At 43.7% G+C, this 20,241-nt stretch overlaps 1 protein-coding gene across 1 annotated transcript in view; it reads left to right on the forward strand.

Moving 5' to 3' along the window:
- Nucleotides 1–20,241, forward strand: part of fras1 (Fraser extracellular matrix complex subunit 1) — a 140,744-nt gene that overhangs the window by 104,181 nt on the left and 16,322 nt on the right. The window contains exons 46-59 of the mRNA XM_041788467.1: nt 444–623; nt 2,711–2,835; nt 3,128–3,268; nt 3,618–3,845; nt 9,002–9,115; nt 9,971–10,121; nt 11,839–11,998; nt 12,109–12,277; nt 12,773–13,019; nt 14,285–14,629; nt 16,562–16,722; nt 19,315–19,462; nt 19,558–19,763; nt 20,024–20,180. Coding sequence (XP_041644401.1) covers nt 444–623; nt 2,711–2,835; nt 3,128–3,268; nt 3,618–3,845; nt 9,002–9,115; nt 9,971–10,121; nt 11,839–11,998; nt 12,109–12,277; nt 12,773–13,019; nt 14,285–14,629; nt 16,562–16,722; nt 19,315–19,462; nt 19,558–19,763; nt 20,024–20,180 — 2,532 coding nt within the window. The remainder of the gene's footprint in view (nt 1–443; nt 624–2,710; nt 2,836–3,127; nt 3,269–3,617; nt 3,846–9,001; nt 9,116–9,970; nt 10,122–11,838; nt 11,999–12,108; nt 12,278–12,772; nt 13,020–14,284; nt 14,630–16,561; nt 16,723–19,314; nt 19,463–19,557; nt 19,764–20,023; nt 20,181–20,241) is intronic.

Raw genomic sequence — 20,241 nt, forward strand, 5'->3', positions numbered from 1 at the left:
AAAACCTCCTCTCGCTCCATGTGTCTCCTCATTTCTCACCTTATCTCCTTGCATCCTGTCCTTGCAACCTTGTTTCTGTCCCCTTTACCTTCCTAATGTCTCTTTGTCTCCTCAACCCTGGATCTCTCCTCCCTTCCTCATCATCTCCTTGTCTCCTCAGCCTTGTCTCTGTCTCCTAACCTTCCTAATTGTCTGCTTGTCTCCTCAGCCTTGCCTCTGCCTCCTAACCTTCCTAATTGTTTCCTTGTCTCCTCAGCCTTGCCTCTGTCTCCTAACCTTCCTAACTGTCTCCTTGTCTCCTCAGCCTTGTTTCTGTCTCCTAATCCTCCTGACTGTCTCCTTGTCTCCTCAGCCTTGTTTCTGTCTCCTAATCTTCCTGACTGTCGTCTCCTCGGCCTTGTCTCTGTCTCCTAACCTTTCTAATCATGTGTTTGTCTCCTCAGAGGACCGCCTCCCACCATCCGTGGAGGTGAATAAAGGACTGGTATTGGATGAGAACTCAGTGAAGAAGCTGACCACGCTGCAGCTGTCAGCGAGCGACCAGGACAGTGAGCCGAGCGAACTGGTTTATAAAATCACCAAACAGACAAGTCTGGGTCACCTGGAGCATGCCGCCAACCCCGGTAAGGAAACAGCTAACCTCTTCAGATAGCATAAAATCACATCTTATGAAGATGGTTCATCATTTCAGTGGACTGGTGGTCTAATGGTCCAGTGTTCTAGCTGCCCATCATTCCAGTGGACTGGTGGTCTAATGGTCCAGTGTTCTAGTGGTCTAGCTGCCCATCATTTCAGTGGTCTGGTGGTCTAATGGTCCAGTGGACTAGTGGTCTAGCTGCCCATCATTCCAGTGGACTGGTGGTCTAATGGTCCAGTGTTCTAGAGGTCTAGCTGCCCATCATTTCAGTGGTCTGGTGGTCTAATGGTCCAGTGTTCTAGAGGTCTAGCTGCCCATCATTTCAGTGGTCTAGCGGTCCAACAGTCAGTTGCTGTGTTGTCTGAAAATATTCAGACTTTTTGACAGCTTTAGTCTGGCGTCTCCTTTAAGACCTGATCTGTTCAATCATCCAGACAAAACAAAAGAGCAGAAGTCTCCCATGATGCTCAGTGTGTTTGGGTTATTTTTAGCTCTGTTATTTCATGCAGAGTTGATTTTAATGGTTTTAATCAAACCTGATGAGGCTTCCTGCTGAGTTTAATGTGAAGAGGAGCCAAGGTCTCATTAAACTGGTTTAACTTTAGTGTTTCTTTATCTGCTCGTTAAAGTGAAACATGGTCTTAACCGTGGAGGAAGGAAAGAACACACTGTGAGCTCCAATGATAATAAACTATAAATGCTGCTCAGTGGCTAAATAGAAATAAGAAAACTTGGCAGAAACAACCACTGACTCATGAAACAAAAGGACTGATGAAGCCCTGGACTTTCACCCTGCCCCTTCAATCAACAAGAACCGGGACGCCCTACCACTAGACCTGCTGTAGAAAACAAAGGGATGGGGTCGGGAGCAGGGCTTGACATTAACTTTTTTGTTCACCAGCCACAGTGGCTAGTGGTTTTGCAAACTTACTAGCCACTCGGTATTTCCACTAGCCACAATTTTGATGTTGGAAACTATGAGCTAAATGCCAAATTTGGTACAAAGGGTATGATACAGCATGACACGCGTGCTCTACTTCTCCTGTCCTCTGCTCTATTGTCCTTTAAACTTTATGGTGGAAATGTCTTCATATGTTTGTCTAAAATTAACTAAAATATCTGTTTGAATAATGCATTTGGTGCATGGAGCTCATATTTGAAAAACATTAAACAACTGTACTGTCTGTTGTTTAATAACAGAGGCAAAAAAATCACTATTTAGTTTAATTCCCTTTGACTCCAAAGTGAACGGTTACAGACTTTTATCCTTCTGCCTCTGTTTCCGACTGCCTCAGTGAACTGATTTAAAGTTTCAGAGTTTCTCTCATCTTTTATATGCGTTAGTGATCGATATAAGGCAAATCATTATACAAACGTATCAAAGGTATTAATAATGTTTAAATTATGTGTGCATTTGTGCAGGTTTTATCATTTAGAACGCCCTCAACAAACAAAGAATATAGATGGAGTATTACTCAAATAATATTCAGACACACTGCACACCTTGGCTCGCACGAGCAAGAAAGACACACAGCTGGAGCACACACACACACACACAAACACACGGCGCTGACGCGCTAATCCTCTGTGGAGAGAGAGGTGCTTTAAAGCAGAAGGAGAAAGTTCAGGTCTGAGTTTATCCTCAAACATTCTGAAACTTTTTCCCTCAACAGAAAGAAGCCTTCAGTCTAAATTACCAACAGCTCAGTGCGAGTGTGTGTCTGTATATGTGTGTTAGTGTCATGCTTATGTGTGTCTTATAGCATAAAAACCCTTGGCGCTGCGTAAAAATGCACAAATGGATGAAGAGACCAGCCACTTTTCAGTTGTTTTGGGGGAAATTTGAGGCTTGTATGTGCCAAAAACGCCTAACTGTAGAAAGCCTAAATCATAAGGGCTAACTGACGTAAACTAACATAAATTCAACCCGCCATCGTGGCTAGTTAGAGTCACGCTGCTACCTGCCACGGCCGAAATCCACCCAAATGTGGTTAGTTGGCGGGTGTAAATGTCAAGCCCTGGTTGGGAGTGACCCTGAAACATTATACTTCATGACCTCTTCTCCTCCTCCAGGTGCAAGGATCAGCTCATTCACACAGGCTGACCTGGCATCCCGCAGCATTCAGTACGTCCACACCAGCGAAGAAGAGAAGCACGCTGACCAGTTCTCCTTCGTTGTGTCAGACGGGACCAACGAGGTAAGAGAGCCAGGAAATGTGTAAGGAATAAAGATGACCTGTGGTTGTTAAGCACATCTATTGGCTATGATATGTAGTGCAGCACATCTAATAGTTATAATATGGTAGTACTGCACATCTACTAACTATAATACGGTAGTACTGCACATCTAATAGCTAGTGTTTTCAGTTACTGTCAGCTTAGATTCATCTTCTATTACCCCCTTTTATTCTAATATAATCATGTATTTTATTGCCGTTAACTGTAAACACTTGAACAGTCTTTATATGTAGCTGTCATTACTGTCTCCAGGTGTCTCAGACGTTCTACATCACCATCAGACCCGTGGATGACTCTCTGCCTCTTCTGCTCGTTCCTGGGATGAGAGTCCAGGAGGGCGTGAGGAAGACCATCACCGAGTTTGAGCTGAAGGCCACAGATGCTGACACTGAGGTATAAATACATAAAATATAGGAATATTTAGCTACTTCTGTTATATTTCTATTCAATGCTATGCTCAGGCCTAATATTGTGTTTAAACATGTTGAGTAAGTGACCTTGACTTTGAATTATTGTATTATTTTATTTCTTAGTTCAGAAAGAGTCAGAGCTCTGAATCATAGGGGGCGTGTGAGTTTCTGTGGTAACATCATGATGACGCCATGTTTTAAAGAAATAAACTCTGACAGTAGAAATCCGTCAGTCGGCCTTCTCCTCTTCACTAAAGGGATGATATTTAAGTCGTATTATTATTTTAGTGTCTTTAACAACAGATGTCCATCTCACTCCTCCAACTCCCCAGGCCGAGTCCATCGTGTTCACCATCGTCCAGCCTCCTCGCCACGGCACCATTGAGCGTACAAGTAACGGGCAGCACTACCGTCAGACGAGCAGCTTCAGCATGGACGACGTCTATCAGAACCGCATCAGCTACAACCACGACGGCTCCAACTCCCTGAAGGACCGCTTCACCTTCAGCGTGAGCGACGGGACCAACCTGCTGTTCATGGTGGAGGACGGCGGCAAGGAGGTAACGCCGCATGTCTGTGTGTGTGTGTGTGCAGCAGCTGATGTTTTCTTACAGATAAATGACCGAGTCAGCAGAACAGGCTGAGGTCAGCTGATCAGCTGTTTGTAAACAGGATGGCCTTTATACGACGGGGGCGAGGACAGATGGCTTTTGAGCAGCGAGGTTGTTTTGGTAAACGGGTTTTAAAGGTCAGAGAGAAAAGCTGGACGGTATTTAAAAGTCCAGGTCTGGTAATAGTGGATGTTAGTGATATAGAGTTTTTGGGGCTCTGCCTTTATTTAGGGGGGAGGAGAGTGGGTGGAGTCAGAAACAGGGGTGAGAGTGGGAGAGAGACGTGGGAAAGGAGCCTCAGGCTGGACTTGAACCTGGTCTGCCCGGGTACATGAGTAGCTCCCTAACCACGTGTGCTTTTTAAACATGACCACGGTGGAATCTTGGCGTTCATACATGACAGCGAGGTACGATGGCGTCAGATACGAGCTCAGTTAGATGAAGTCTGCTGCTGGATTTATACCCTCCAGTTTAACCCAGTGACGGCGGACAGAGTTCAGCGTACAGGAGAAGGAGTGATGAGGGGACAGCCATGACTTGTGTTAAAGATGGCGTCAAGTGAGGGACAACACATGTAAACACCTTCTGGTGTGTTTTATGGCGGTCGTTCTGAGCGTGTCTCAGGGTCGTTTGACTCGATTTTCTCCTCAGTAGGCTGAAAGTTTTCACACAGGACGACAGCACAGCAGTCACTCATCAAATCAGTCCACTGGAACAACTGAAACCCCAATTCCAAAAAAGTTGGGTCGCTGTGTAAAATGCAAATTACAGTCATGAACGAAAGTATTGGCGCCCCTGGAATTTTTCCAGAAAATACACCATTTCTCCCAGAAATTGTTGCAGTTACAAATGTTTTTGGTATACATGTGTTTATTTCCTTTATGTGCATTGGAGCAACACAAAAAATCTGAAGAAAAAAGACAAAACTGACATAATTTTACACAAAACTCAAAAAATGGGCCGGACAAAATGATTGTCACCCTTTTAAAACTGTGGGTAAGTCATTTTATTTCCAGCATGTGATGCTCATTTAAACTCACCTGTGGCAGTAACAGGTGCTGCAATCTAGAAATCACACCTGAAGCCAGTTAGAATGTCTAAAAGTTGACTCAGCCTTTGTGTTGTGTGTCTGTGTGTGTCACACCAAGCATGGAGAAGAGAAAGAAGAGCCCAGAACTGTCTGAGGACTTAAGAAGCAAAATAGTGGAAAAATATGAACAACCTCAAGGTTAAAGACCATCTCCAGAGATCTAGAAATCCCTTTGTCCACTGTGTGTAATAAAATCAAGAAGTTTATAACCATGGAGCTGTGGCTAATCTCCCTGGACGTGGACAGAAAAACTGACAAAAGAATGCAACGCAGGATAGTTGGAATGGTGGATAAACATCCTCAGTCAACTTCCACACAGATTCAGGCTGTCCTGCAGACTCAGGGTGCAAAAGTGTCAGCTGGGACCATACGTGGTCATCTGAATGAGATGAAGCGCTATGGCAGGAGACCCAGGAGAACCCCACTGCTGACAAAGAGACAGAAAAAAGCCAGACTGGAGTTTGCAAAAATGTACCTGAGTAAGCCTCAATCCTTCTGGGAGAACATTTAGTGGACAGATGAGACTAAGGTAGAGCTTTTTGGAAAAGCACGTCATTCTACTGTTTACAGAAAACAGAATGAGGCCTACAAAGAAAAGAACACAGTACCTACAGTCAAACATGGTGGAGCTTCAAGGATGTTTTGGGGTTATTTTGCTGCCTCTGGCACTGGGTGCCTTGACTGTGTGACAGGAATCATGAAATCTGGAGACTATCAAAAGATTTTGGGCCGCAATGTAGGGCCTAGTGTCAGAAAGCTGGGTCTGGGTCAGAGGTCATGGGTGTTCCAGCAGGACAATGACCCCAAACATACCTCAGAAAGCACCAAGAAATGGTTGGAGACAAAGCTGGAGAGTTCTGAAGTGGCAGCAATGAGTCCAGATCTAAATCCCATTGAACACCTATGGAGAGATCTCAGAACTGCTGTTGAAGAAGCACCCTTCAAATCTGAGAGACCTGGAGCAGTTTGCAGAAGAAGAGTGGTCCAAAATTCCAGTGAGAGGAGTAAGAAGCTTGTTAATGGCTATAGGAAGAGATTGGTTTCAGTTATTTTTCCAAGGGTGTGAAACCAAATATTAAGTTGAGGGCGTCAACAATTTTGTCCGGCCCATTTTTTGAGTTTTGTGTAAAATTATGTCAATTTTGTCTTTTTTCTTCTGCTGTTGTCAATGCTTTCGTCCATGACTGTATGCTGCGTTCGACTGTACTCGGAACTCAGAAAGATCCGGGCTACTTGAGGGAGAGAGAGAAAGAGAAACGTCATATGCTGTAAGTATGACTTGAACGCACCAGTGAGGGGAATCCTGCATGAACTTACACAGGCGTCAGAGCGAGCTGTGCCTTTACTGTAGTAACACAGATGTTAAATTAGACGACACATAAAAGTAAATGTTGAGGAGAAAGCGACTCTGTTTACCTCTCACGATGTGCGACACCATTTTGCTATGACATCATTCCGACCGACCCGGACTGCTTGGATCCTACCCGAAATAAAGAGGAGAGGGAGCATCCAGCTTGTTCTCCTGGCTCAGGTCTAAAGCCTGCATCTCTGATGGTATGGGGTTGCATTAGTGTCTATGGCGTGGGCAGCTCTAACATCTGGGAAGGAACTATCAATGCTGAAAAGTAGAGAGAGCTTTTAGAGAAACATCTGCTCCCATCCAGACAACGTCTCTGTCAGGGAAGGCTGCGACTAATTCAGCAAGACCATGCTAAACCACATACCACATCCATCACAACAGCATGGCTTTTCATCTCCTTGATGAGAACTAAACTTAATTTTGATCAGAGTTTTTAGTCGACAATAGTTAACCTAGAGAGGAGAGCTTCTAACGGTGAGCTGTTTGCTCGTTGTCTGACAAATGCAGTGATTGTGTCTGCTGTGGTGGTTTTATCCTGGAATGGTTTACATGGTCAGAGCTGTCTGCAGCTATGTTACTTCTGAGCAGTCAAGTTAAAACATCTGCCAACCCATCGGTGGGTCCTGAAATGTTTAAGGGCTTGAACTGTGTGATTTTTAGAATTAAGTTAGTGAAGATTTTTACTGGAGGTCCCGTTCTGTCACTGTGTGATGGACAATAAAGTTTTCTTCAATCTGTCCGTCTGCCAGCGTCCTCCTCCTCCAGCTGTCTCTGAAAATAGTCCCTGTGATTAAAGAGAGTGACAACGGACAGGTGTTCAAATATGCAGAGCTGGGATTTGTTCATGGGACAAAGCCCTGTGTGTGTTCTGGTGTGTGTGTGTGTTTGTGTGTTAGTGTGTGTGTTTCTGTGTTAGTGTGTGAAGGATTCAGACCAACAGTGTTCACTGTCTTTGAATCCGCCCATGTTTAATGTTTAGTTTCAGTCTGATTGGACTGAGCAGTGAATGAATAACGACAAAATCAGCTGATTCAACACATTTGTATGAAAAATAAAAACCTGCTGTCTCAATGAATGAGCATTACAGCTGCCAGAGTCACAGTTTACCTAACGGAGGGTCAGCCATAGATCTGTGGGCGTGGTCAAACCTACCTAGCACTTACACAACAACAAACATCCCAGTCACTTCACTTACTGCTCTGTTTCTGTTTTTATTTCTTGGACCTTCATATTTCTGTCTCTTTTATTCTGCTGTTGCCTGAGAAAATAATCTGCTGATAGAATAACTCAGTCTACACCTTTAAGGTGGGGTAAGGTGTTGATGTGAGGAAGCATGGCCTAGGGCAGGGGTTCTCAACCTTTTCAGCCCGTGACCCCCAAAATAAAGGTGCGGGAGACCAGGGACCCCCACTGGACCTGAAGGTGGTTAAACAGCCATGAACATTCAAAAATAGTCGTGTGCAGACCAGGCCGTCCATAAGGGGGGATAAAGGGGGATGTTTGTGTCCAAGCCAAACTGGGGGCCCATGGAGGTCAGAAAAACCACAGTCCATGTGAAAATAAGCTGTGATATCTATGTTTTATATTTGGTGGGAAAGGTGGGAAAAATGGGCAAAAATGGGAAATGAGACATTTAATGGCAAAAGGCAGATAAATGGGAAAAAAGGGTAAAAATGCAAATTGCTGAAAGTGGCAAAAAAGAGGTGAAAAATGGCAAAAATTGGATAGCAGTGGTAAAACCTGGCAGAAAGTGGCAAAAATTAGTGGCAAAAAATTGGCTAAAAGCAGCAAAAAAATTCTTAAAAGAAGCAAAAAATTGGCAGATAGTCACAAAAAGAAGTGGCAAAAATTGGCTAAAAGCAGCAAAAAATTAATAAAGAAGCAAACTATGGCAGATAGTGGCAAAAACAAGTGGCAAAAATTGGCTGAAAGCAGCAAAACATGATTAAAAGTGACAAAAATTGCAAATAAGGGCAATTTAGACATAGACAACAAATAAAGGTTGACAGTTCAAGCGGACTGTACCAGTGTGGGAAACAAACTGATTAATACTACTATCAATGTCTCATTTCTGAGGTCAAAGTTCCCTTTTTAAAGGTTTTCTGGGGGGATAATATTTCAAACGTAGACATAAAAAAGCCATATGTGGCTCCAGAGCCGTGTTGAGTACCACTGCTGTAGAGGATCTTTGAAGGACTGAAGTTTTAGACTGAACTACGTGTAAACATCAGTATCAGCTTACATTCATCTGTAAACACCAGTATCTCATCAGATATCAGAGTCCAGTATCCTGCCTCCCTGATCAGGTTTCATCTTTCAGAAACACCAGCGTCCTTACTGTGAGAGTGTTATAACCACGCTGTTGCTGCTGAGTTGCTCCTGGGAGCTAAAAGGCTTTTTTATTTCCTCTGCTGGTGTTTTAATTTAATTCTTTAATGCTGATGTGTTCAGAAGGGAACGCTGAGCAGTGATTCTCCTTTAGAGCTCAGCTGAATGTCAGCGAGTGACATGAATGAAATAATGATGTCTCTGCACCGTCTCTGCTGTTTGAATGTTGGGACTTTAATCCTCTTTTTGTGCGTCTTCTATTCCTCTACAGGCCGCCACCTTCGTCTGTAAATCAGCTGATTTGTGTCAATGTTCTTCTTCTTCCAGATCATCACGGCTGCTCCTCAGAAGTTTAAGATCGATATTCTGCCCGTTGATGACGGAACACCACGGATCGTCACCAACCTGGGCCTGCAGTGGCTCGAGTACATGGACAACAAGGTAAACGCCAAAACTCGCCATCGCCAAGATTTGGTTTAAAGATGGAGGAGAAACAACAGGTGGAGTTTTATCGCTGACATGTAGACATGGACCAGATAAAGTCTGGGTCTTTGGGTCCACTTAAAGAGGTCATCAGGTTCGTATGGACTCAGGCAGAAGTGAACATAAAAGTGCTCAGGCTGGTGGTCAGTGAGTGGAGCTGTCAGGCCTGAACGTCTCCTGTCGCTCTGCAGAACAGGCTTGTTCCATCCTCTGAGCTGTAGGTCAGTGTTAAAGTAGGACGAGGGTGGTTGGAGTCTCAGAGACAGTAAAAACATCCAGAGTAGCAGGATGATCATAAATATTGACCTGCTGATGATGTGAGTGGTGGAAGCCTTCTGCAGACGTTCAGAGGAGCATTTCCTGATGTGAATGTCTAACTTCCTCCTGCTGTTAATCAAACAATGAAGAACAATGTTCAGAGGAAAACATCATCAATATTTATGAAAAGCAAACCCTGCTGTGTGTCCTCTCTGTGTTTACTGTTAATGTGACTGACAGCTCAGCGGCTCCCCCTGCTGGTTAAAACCTGCTGTCTGTAAATCAAACATCTGCTGTCTGCAGCAGTCCTTTAACACAAAATAAACCAGATTCTGGGCTCTGATTGGACGAGAGCTGGCTGATACGGCCCAATCATTATATCTGGATTTATGTTTTATCTGAACAGGTGATATGTGAACAGCTCGCAGAACAGTCTGTTGTAGTTGTGAGTTTCTACTTGTCTCGTTACCAATCTCTGGTCTGAACAGGACTTTGGTCCTGGTACATTAGGACCAGGTGGTTCTCAGGTAATAACCGGGCGATGTTTTTCTCCAGGCGACAAATCTGATCACCAAGAAGGAGCTGCTGACCATGGACCCTGATACAGACGATGGCCAGCTGGTTTATGACATCACCACCCCGCCTAAGCACGGTTACCTGGAGAGCAAAATGAAACCTGGAAACCCTGTGACCACCTTCACACAAGGTACACACTTTATACACACACCTGTATACACACACCTGTACACACACACCTGTATACACACACCTGTACACACACACCTGTATGCACACACCTGTATGCACACACCTGTACACACACACCTGTATGCACACACCTGTATGCACACACCTGTATACACACCTGTACACACACACCTGTACACACACACCTGTACACACACACCTGTATACACATCTGTATACACACACCTGTCCAGGTTGTTTGCTGATGATGCCAGGTGGAGACTCTAGGTGGTAACAGGAAGTGATTTCTGTATAGAGAGGTGTTATCAGCTCAGCTAATCAGTCAGATGGAGGGAGAAAAACAATCCTGAGATTCTTCTGGGTCCTATCAGCGGAGACACAGCCAGACAGGCTCTGGTCTCAGTCCTGGACTCCTCTAGACTCTGGTCTCAGTCCTAGACTCCTCTAGACATCGTCTCTCTTCTTCAATCTAGATCATCAGTAGGAGGTCTACAGGACTAAGTCAGTAGTGATCTGGATCAGCTCCTGTCCAGGTAAACCAGTTCACCTTTGAAGTTTAGGGATCCTAGCCAGTGGATGTAAATATTATGAGGATAATAAAGCAATGATAATAATAGTAATAATGATAATAATAATAATAATAGTAGTAATAATAATAATAATAATAATAATAATAATAATAATAGAGCGAGTCTTCCTCTCCATCCTCCTCCTCTCCTTCAGTGCTTCTGTGTTTCTGTGACTCAGCCTGCAGGAGTCAACCTCCAGTGTTGAACAGAGCTATTGTCCTCGTCTCTTATCAGAGACATTGTCTTTTTTATGTCCTCAAACATTTGATCATTAAAATAACAGGCCGTGTCATTGAAAAACTCATTAGACAGTGCTGGAAATGTCGACAACCTTACGTCATATTTACAGTGATTTGACAGCGAGGGGAGGAGGGCGGGAGCGTTCAGACGTGTTGATCCTGGAGGCTGAGGATGCGGCTGACTCTTTGATGTGAGGATGTGGAACATGTAAACATCATTTAATGACGATAGAAATCCAATAACTGAGCTCAACCTTCACCCTGAGAGGAGGATTAATGTCTCCTCACGTTTAAACCTCACATCATCATCGTCTCCTCATGAAGTCCAACATGTCTGAGCCTCATTTCATCACATTTTAGAAACTCTACTTTATTATACAGCGTTTACTCTGTCTACAGCTGAAGTCAAAGGTTTGAATAAATTAGCTCTATGGGGGGATTTTTTCACCATTTCCAGGGTCATAACTGGAATTCTGCTGTTGACTTCATCTTTGGTGTGCAGTGAGAAAAGACCTTAATGACACAACATTATCAGTGTCTTCTTCATGACTCAAAGAGCAACAGCTTTAGAGAGCCTTCAATGTTGCATGATTTGCCATGAAACAGGAAGTAGTTTCCAGGGCGTCACCATAGCCATAAAACTGCAGAAAAATAAGGAGAAAGGAGATGATTGGTTTGGATTTTGTTGGTGTGCATGGCTAATTAGCTTCCTCCAATATTGCATGTTTCGCATGCAGACTGTTAAAGTTGTCTGTCTCTATATGTCAGCCTTGCGATTGACTTGGGACCAGTCCAGGGTGTACCCCGCCTCTCGCCCCATGACAGCTGAGATAGGCTCCAGCCCCCTGCGACCTCTTTGTTTTATTATCTGATCTTTTAAACCCTTTCTTTTCTGCTCTTGTTCCAGCCGATGTAAACCTCGGTCTGATCAGATACGTGCTGCAGCAGGAGAACGTTCAGGAAACCATGGATCACTTTAAGTTCCTGGTCAAAGACAGCAAACCCAACGTGGTCAGAGATAACGTGTTCCACATCCAGTGGTCCGTGATCAGCTTCACTCACCGAAGGTCGGATTCAGAAATAACTTCAGCGTGTTTTACTTTCCTGATCAGTCAACACTTTCTCCGTCTAGTCCACTAGAAACTGACTCTTCTCTCCTCGTCTGATTGGTCCTCAGCTATAATGTCAGCGAGAAGGCGGGCACAGTGGCGGTGACGGTGAGACGAACAGGAAATCTGAATCAGTACGCCATCGTGTTGTGTCGAACCGAGCAGGGCAGCGCCACCTCAAGCAGCAGCGTGGGATCACGGCCGGGTCAGCAGGACTATGTGGAGTACGCTGGTCAGGTAACTAGGATTTACTTCTAAAGACAGATTTAACCAGAGAAGCCTGAGTTCATCTGGAACAGAGAATTATTATTAAAATATGTGACCAGTCTTTGCTGTCTTAGCTGAGAGAAGTACCATAGTGTCATTAAGTTCACTCACTGAACTGCCAGCCAATCAGAATGAGGCTGATCAGCATCATAAATCAAGTTAAACTGAAATGCAGCACCTTTAATGAACTCCATCACCTCGTCTGCTGTTGAGAGTCGGTCCTCGTCCAATCAGAGCAGCCGTGGTAAGATGCTCCAAACGCTGGAGTCAGTCCGGTTAGTTTAAAGGGGACATATTCTACCATTTTAAGACAAGTTTATATCGGTCTCAGAGGTCCCCTAAACATGCCTGTAAAGTTTGTTGCTGCAAAAACACTCCACTATTGGATTTCTGCATGTCTAAAAACCCCTCTGAGATACCTCATCCATAATGACCTCTCCCGCACCTTTACCTGTTGTTCTTCAGGTGCAGTTCGACGAGCGTGAGGACACCAAGGTGTGTACCATCGTCATTAACGATGATAAGGTGTTTGAGGGGGCGGAGAGCTTCCAGGTCGAACTGAGCATGCCCGTGTACGCGCTGCTGGGAGGAAACACGCGTGCCGTCGTCAACATAAACGACACAGAAGACGAGCCGACTCTGCAGTTTGACAAGAAGACGTACCACGTCAACGAGAGCACGGGATTCATCCACGCACCTGTGCAGAGGAAAGGTAACGGAGACGCCGCCATGACATCACATAGAAATGAGTTAACTGAGGTTAAAGAGGAGGAGCTGAAAATTAGCGCAGAAATGGAAGATATCCTCTCCTCATCTACACCCTTTCTCTCCTTGTCCCCTCATCTCCTCTCCTTGTCTCCACCTCTACTCCTCTCCCTATCTCCTCCTTTCCTTGTCTCCTCATCTCCTCCTCTTCTTGTGTCCTGCTCTCCTTGTTGCCTCCCCTACTTGCCTCCTTATCTCTTCCTCTCCTTATCTCCTCTTCTTGTATTCTCTCCTTGTTTCCTCCTCTACCTTCCGCCTTATCTCCTCCTCTCCTTGTGTCTTTCTCTCCTCCTCTCCTTGTCTCCCCCTCTCCTTATCTCCTCCTCTCCTTTGTCTCCTTTCCCTGTATCCTCACCTTGTGTCCTAATTTCATCCTCTTCTTGTCTCCTCCTCTACTCTCCTCCTCTACTCCTCCCCTCTACTTCTCCTCTCCTATCTCCTCTCCTTGTCTCCTTATCTCTTTCTTGCCTTGTCCCCTACTCCAATCCTCTCCTTATCTCCTCCTCTCCTTATCGCCACTCCTTGTCTCCTCCTCTACTCGCCTCCTTATCTCTTCCTCTTCTTATCTCCTCTTCTTGTATCCTCTCCTTGTCTCCTCCTTTACTTCCCTCCTTATCTCCTCCTCTACTCCTCTTCTTATCTCCTATTCTCCTTATCTTCTCTCCTTGTCTCCTTACCTCTTTATCTCCTCCTTGTCTCCTCCTCTACTCCTCTCCTCATCCTCTCCTTGTCTCCTCCTCTTCTTATGTCCTAATTTCATCCTCTTCTTGTGTCCTCCTCTTATCTCCTCCTTATATCCTCTCCTTGTCTCCTCCTCTACTCCTCTCCTTATGTCCTCCCCTTGTCCCCTCCTCTTGTCCCATGTCTCCTCCTCTCCTTTATCTCCATACCCTGTATCCTCTCCTCATGTCCTAATTTTATCCTCTTCTTGTGTCCTCCTCTACTCCTTGCCTTATGTCCTCTCCTTGTCTCCTCATCTGCTCCTCGCCTCTTCTCTTTCTTTCCTTGTCTCCTCTCCTTATCTTCTCATCTCCTCCTCTCCTTGTGCTCTCATCTCCTTGTCTCCTCATCTCCTCCTCCCCTCTACTGCTCTCCCCCCTTGTCTCCTCTACTCCTTCTCTCCTTGTATTCTCTCCTTGTGTCCTCACTCCTTGTCTCCTCTACTCCTTCTCTCCATGTCTCCTAAATCCTCGTCTTCTGTCCTCCTCACAGGCGATTCGTCGAGCACGGTGTCGGCGCTGTGTCACACGGTGGCGGGCTCGGCTCAGGGCAGCAGCCTCACCGCTCTGGAGTCCGGCTCGGACTATAAAAGTCGCGGGATGAGCTCCGATAACCGCGTCATCTTCGGCCCGGGCGTCAGCATGTCCACCTGTGACGTCAAACTCATCGACGACAGCGAGTACGAGCTTTCTGAGGAGTTTGAGCTCGTGTTGAGCGACGCCTCAGATAACGCACGTATGGGAGACGTCACAGTCGCCAAGGTGGTCATCGACGGACCTAATGATGCATCCACGGTCTCTCTGGGGAACGCCACGTTTACCTTCAGTGAAGATGCAGGTAAGAGAAATGCGTTGACAGTTTTAAACTGAAATCACATCCAGTTTTTCTCTTACCGCAGCTGAAATCCTGAGAAAGGAGGCGTCTCTCTCCATTCTCTCTCTGAAAATTTAATGGCGTCCTCGGGGAAATTAAAAACTTCCAAACATAGAAACAAACAAACCAAAGTTTCAGACCGCTGCGTGCAGCAGGGATGTTTTCTTCATTTATTTAACTTCTGCAGAGTCTGTGGACCCAAACACTTACCAAACATCATCATTAAATAAACTCACATCTGTGTGTGCTGATGCATCATTAAACACATTCACTGAACTGCCAGCCAATCAGAATCTGACTCATCAGCACCATGACTCACAGTAAACTGGAATGAAGCAGGTTCGACTGTTGGCCTAAACTCTGTCACCTCGTCTGCTGCTGAGAGTCAGTCGTCCTCCAATCAGAGCATCCATGGTAAGCGTTTCACATAACATCACTGTGGAGGAATGTTGTCCCATTCTTCTCTGCAGAATTGTTTTCATTCAGGGTTTTCCAGCATGAACAGCCTGTTAAAGGTCATCACAGCATCTCAGTCAGACCTAAGTCCAGACTTTGTAAATGATGATGTCACCCTTTGAAGATGATATAATCCTTTGATCTAAAATTAAAGCCTTCAAATGATGACATCATCAAAGGCAGATGATGTAATGTTCAGTAACGAGGTCTTTTTCCCTCCATTTTTGTTAACTAGTCGTCCATAGTTGATAGCTGCTGTAAAAGTAGGTGGAACTGTTGATGAGTGAGGGCTAGGGTTCCAGAAAGTACCTCTTCTGTCTGGTCAGTCCTCAGAATATTTCCCAGAAGTCTTGGGGATCATCAGGATGTTTTCAGTCAAATGTGAGACGAGGCTTTGTGTTCTTTTTGCTCAGCAGTGGTTTTGACCTTGGAACTCTCCCATGATGCCGTTGTTGCCCAGTCTCTTTCTGATTGTTGAACCATGAACTTTGACCTTAACTGAGTCAGTGAGGCCTGCAGGTCTTTAGATGTTGTTCTGGGTTCTTCTGGGACCTCCTGGATGACTCGCCCATGTTCTCTTGGAGTCATGTTGCTAGGCTGGCCACTCCTGGGAAGGTTCATCGCTGTTCACAGTTTTCTCCTGTTGTGGATAATGGCTCTCACAGTGGTTGGCTGGAGTCCCAAAGCCTCAGAAATGTCTCTGTAACCCTTTCAGACTGATAGATGTCAGTGACTTCTTTAGACTGCTCCATGATGTGTTGTGGATCTTTAAGCCTACTTCACTATGGCAGACCGTTTCTAGTTAAGAGATTTCTGGATTCAGCAGGTCTGGCAGTAATCAGGTCTGAGTGTGGATAGTCAGAGTGAACTCAGCTTTATAAAAATGTGGTAAATCAGAGTTGACAATGACTTTTTTCACACAGGGCCAGGTAGGTTTGGATGGCTTTTCCCCTTAATAAATGAAATCCTCATTTAAAAATTGACTGCGTCTCTTTAGAACAGTGTCTCAGTCTTTGTCTGCTGCTGTAGTTTTTTCTGACTCAGCTTTAAAGTGAAATAAATACATCGGTTATTTATAACATTAAACCGTCTGCAGGAGGAGCTGAAGGTCAGACACATTCTCAGGACGCCTCGTAACACAATCTGTTGCGATAAAACGGTCGAATGTTCCTCCCTACGCAGCGAGGGACAAATATCAGGTCATGTGATCAAAAATGTCAAGATAAAGTAAGATTATGATTATGTTAGGAGGTAAAGAAGAACATTAATCCAGCAGAGACTCTGACAGCTGCACTATTAAACCAGTTTAACCACAGACCAGGAGGTCATTTTAGGAAGCGTTGGAGAATCTGATTCATGTTCCATCATCCTGGTCGGTTCGTTGTGTGTGATGTTATAGACATAAGTTTGACCTTTACCCTTATTATTTCTGTCTTCCAGGTACTATAGAGATCCCCGTGCTGCGTCATGGCAGCGACCTTTCATCTGTGACGTCCGTGTGGTGTGCAACGCGACCGTCTGACCCCCCCTCAGCCAGCCCGGGGGTCGACTACATCCCCAGCTCCAAGAAGGTGGAGTTCAAACCGGGGAAGACCCAGGAGGTACAGAGACAGACAAACCATGAAAATATAATTGGTTTAAAAAAAATGACATTTTTATTCAGACCAAGAATTTTAGTTCACATCTTTTTTTCAGAAAGCAGCAGGAAACATTTTTATTACAAATCTGTCCTCATAATATCATAACTTTAAACTCTGGTAAGATTCTAATCAAATCAGGCTTTACTGATGCCTTATTATGATGTTTAAATAATTATAAATTGCAGGAAAACTGCAATTTTTGACAGAATCATTGTTAACATTTGGACAGGAGGGTGTTTGAGAGGATTTAGGACACAGGGGTCAAACTCAACGCCTCATATTTCTGTTCTAACTGTCCCATCAGTCTGAGGTCTGCAGATTTATTCCAGTATAAAAATATGAACTTATCCTGATGATTTGAGATTTCCTTGTTAAGTCACAAAATCTGAAAAAGTAAGGAGTAAAAAATTCAGATAAGAAGTCAGGAATGTGGGAAAAGAAATTAATTTGTGTTTTGATTTCACATTTTCAATTTAGCACAATTATTTTTACATTTACATTTTATTGGTTTATTTAAAAGGCTTTATTTTATTAGGGTTAAGTTTATTTAAAAACCATGCCCATTAATGAATAATACGTATGAAGTACATATAAATAAGCCAGAGTTAGCAGAAATGCTACTTTACATCTGTAGTCCCTTGGCAGGTCAATCAGGACTCAAACTTAGAATTTTGACTTTTTATTTCATACTTTGAGCATTTCAACTCACAGTTTTGACTTCTCATATAATATTTTGAGCTTTAACATTCATAATTCTGATTTTCTAAGTCATATTTTGACCTTTTTAACCAACTATTTTGTATTTTACCTTATATTTTCAACTCCAAACTCTGACGTCATAATCCAATAGTTTGACCTTTCAGACCAGTGATACTCAACGTGTGGCTCTTCTGTATCTTAATTTAAAACATTATTCCTATTTTTACCACTTCTTTTTGACACTTTTATCCTGCTTTTTGAAAATTTTTGCCCATTTAAGCTGCCTTTTGCAATTAAATGCCACCTATTTCCCATTTTACCACTCTTAGATGCGTTTTGCCCATTTTCACTCATTTTTTACCAGTTTTGCCACTCTTAGCCCATTTTTGCCGCCTGTAACTCATTTTTTTTTACCTCATCTCACCCGTTTTTTGCCACTTTCTGCCCTTTTTGCTACTTTTTTCTCGCCTCTTTTTACTACTTCTTTTTGTCACTTTCACCCATTTTTGACACTTTTATCCTGCTTTTTGCATTTTTTTGCCCCTTTTTGCCACTTCTCACCCATTTAAGCTGCCTTCTGCAGTTGAATTACACTTAATTCCCATTTTCCACCTTTTTTTTCTGAATTTTGCCTATTTGAGTCACTTTTCACTCATTTTTTGCCGTGTTTTTGCCACTTTTGGGCCATTTTTGCCACCGCTAACTAATTTTTTTTGCCACCTCTCACCTATTTTTGCCACTTTCTGCCATTTTTTGCCACTTTTTCTCCCCGTCTTTGCCACTTTTCCCTCAGTGTTTGCCCCTTTTTGCCTATTTTTGCCACTTCTCACCCATTTAAGCTGCCTTTTGCAATTAAATGCCACTTTTTCCTGATTTCCCTACCTTTTTTTCTGATTTTTGCCACTTTTTGCCACTTTTTTTTTGCCATTTTTAGCCTTTTTTTTGTCACTTCCAACCCTTGTTGGCCATAGTCTGTCCTTTTTTGCTACTTTTCTCCCAGTGTTTGCTGCTTTTTGACCACTTTTGCCACCTTTAACCTATCTTAATTGCCACTTTTCACCTCTTAGATTGTGGCTCTTGCTCTTGTATTTTTCAACAGTTTGGCTCTTTGGTTGAGTAACACTGATATAGACTCAGAATGAAAAATGCTGAATCATATTTTGACTTTTAATGTCATGATTACAGATTTTTTTCATATTTTGACCTTTTAAACTGATGATTTTGACTTTCCAATAAACTTGCCTTTAAAAAACATTATTTTTCAATTTCAATTTCATGTTTTGACCTTTATGGACTAATAGATATTCTTTTCTCAGATTGTGAGCCTTTAAACTTATTTTTTAAAACTTTTTAAATGTCAAAATCGTTTATCATCATTGCTAAGTTTCTTTTTTTCATTTTTTTTACCGGTGAAACAAGGCTGACAGTTTATAGTTATGAAGGTGACCCTGTTAGGCCCTCGGGTTAGTCCTGAATCCAGAATCTGGCCTCTGCTCTGACTGAGTTTGACACCCCTGACTTAGGGTTTCCTCCCTTGGTTTACTGCAGGATAGAGGGCGCTGCTGCACCCTCTAACTGCCTCAGCCTATTGGACCATGTAAATGTCTGTCTGCTGTTTTTGTAGATTAATAATATCTTTTGTCTGACTGTTTCTACGACTCTGCAGAGTGAATCGGGTCACAGCAGGTGTAAACCAAAGATGTCTGATCCTGCAGCATGACTTTATGTTTCTAAAGACTCCAAACTTTAAATTTGTTATTTTTTTAGTCTCTTTGAAACATTTTCTTAGAGGGGGAGACAGCAGCCATACTAGGAACATGCATGTAGAAAAACATGTTATTGTGTCTATCGCAGAGCTGCAGTCTGACCATCATGGACGACATCCAGAACCCGTCCATCGAAGGATCCGAGTCCTTCATCGTCTTCCTCAGCTCTCCTCAGGGGGCGGTGCTTCAGGAGCCATATGAGGCCAGCGTGGTCATCACCGACACCTTCCAGGACAGTACGTCCACACAAATCTAAATATGAAAAATGATAAATATAGGTATAAAATGTTAGATTTGAAAAGTTAAAGACAGCGCCCTCACCCTCTCTCAGTTCCCAGCATGCAGTTTGAGAAGAGCGTCTACACGGTGAAGGAGAAGGACGGCGTCCTCCACCTGCCCGTCATCCGCTCCGGAGACCTGACCTTCAAGTCGTCGGTCAGGTGTTTCACTCGCACCATGTCGGCGATGGTGATGGACGACTTTGAGGAGAGGAGGAACGCGGACGAGTCCAGGATCACGTTTCTCAAAGGAGAGAAGGTCAGAACGTGTAGAAATAGTTCATTAAATAATTCTTATCAGCTTTATTTATCTATCTAATTAATTTAATCAAATTTTTAAATAATTTTTATCTTTAAATAAAAATTAAAAGATCTGAAATGTTGAAGATGATTTAAACTTTTTCCTTTCTCACTTCATGTTTTCTTGTCATTTTTGTTGTTTGTCTATTCTGTTGTTTATCTGTGTTGTCTGCCTTATTGTGTGTTTATTTGTGGGTTTGTTTGTTTTCTTGTCTCCAGGTGAAAAACTGCAGTGTTTACGTAAACGATGACTCAGTGTTCGAGCCTGAAGAAGAGTTCCAGGTGCATCTTGGGACGCCGCTTGGTGATCATTGGAGCGGTGCAATGGTGGGAGCTAATGACATCGTCACGGTGACCATCACCAACGAAGAAGATGGTGAGCAGATGTAAACAGCTGGGAGCGTTGGCGTTGGCTATTTTATCTACTGAGCATGCTC

The sequence above is a fragment of the Cheilinus undulatus genome, linkage group 5 (assembly GCF_018320785.1).
Source record: "Cheilinus undulatus linkage group 5, ASM1832078v1, whole genome shotgun sequence".
Classification (NCBI taxonomy): Eukaryota; Metazoa; Chordata; class Actinopteri; order Labriformes; family Labridae; genus Cheilinus; species Cheilinus undulatus.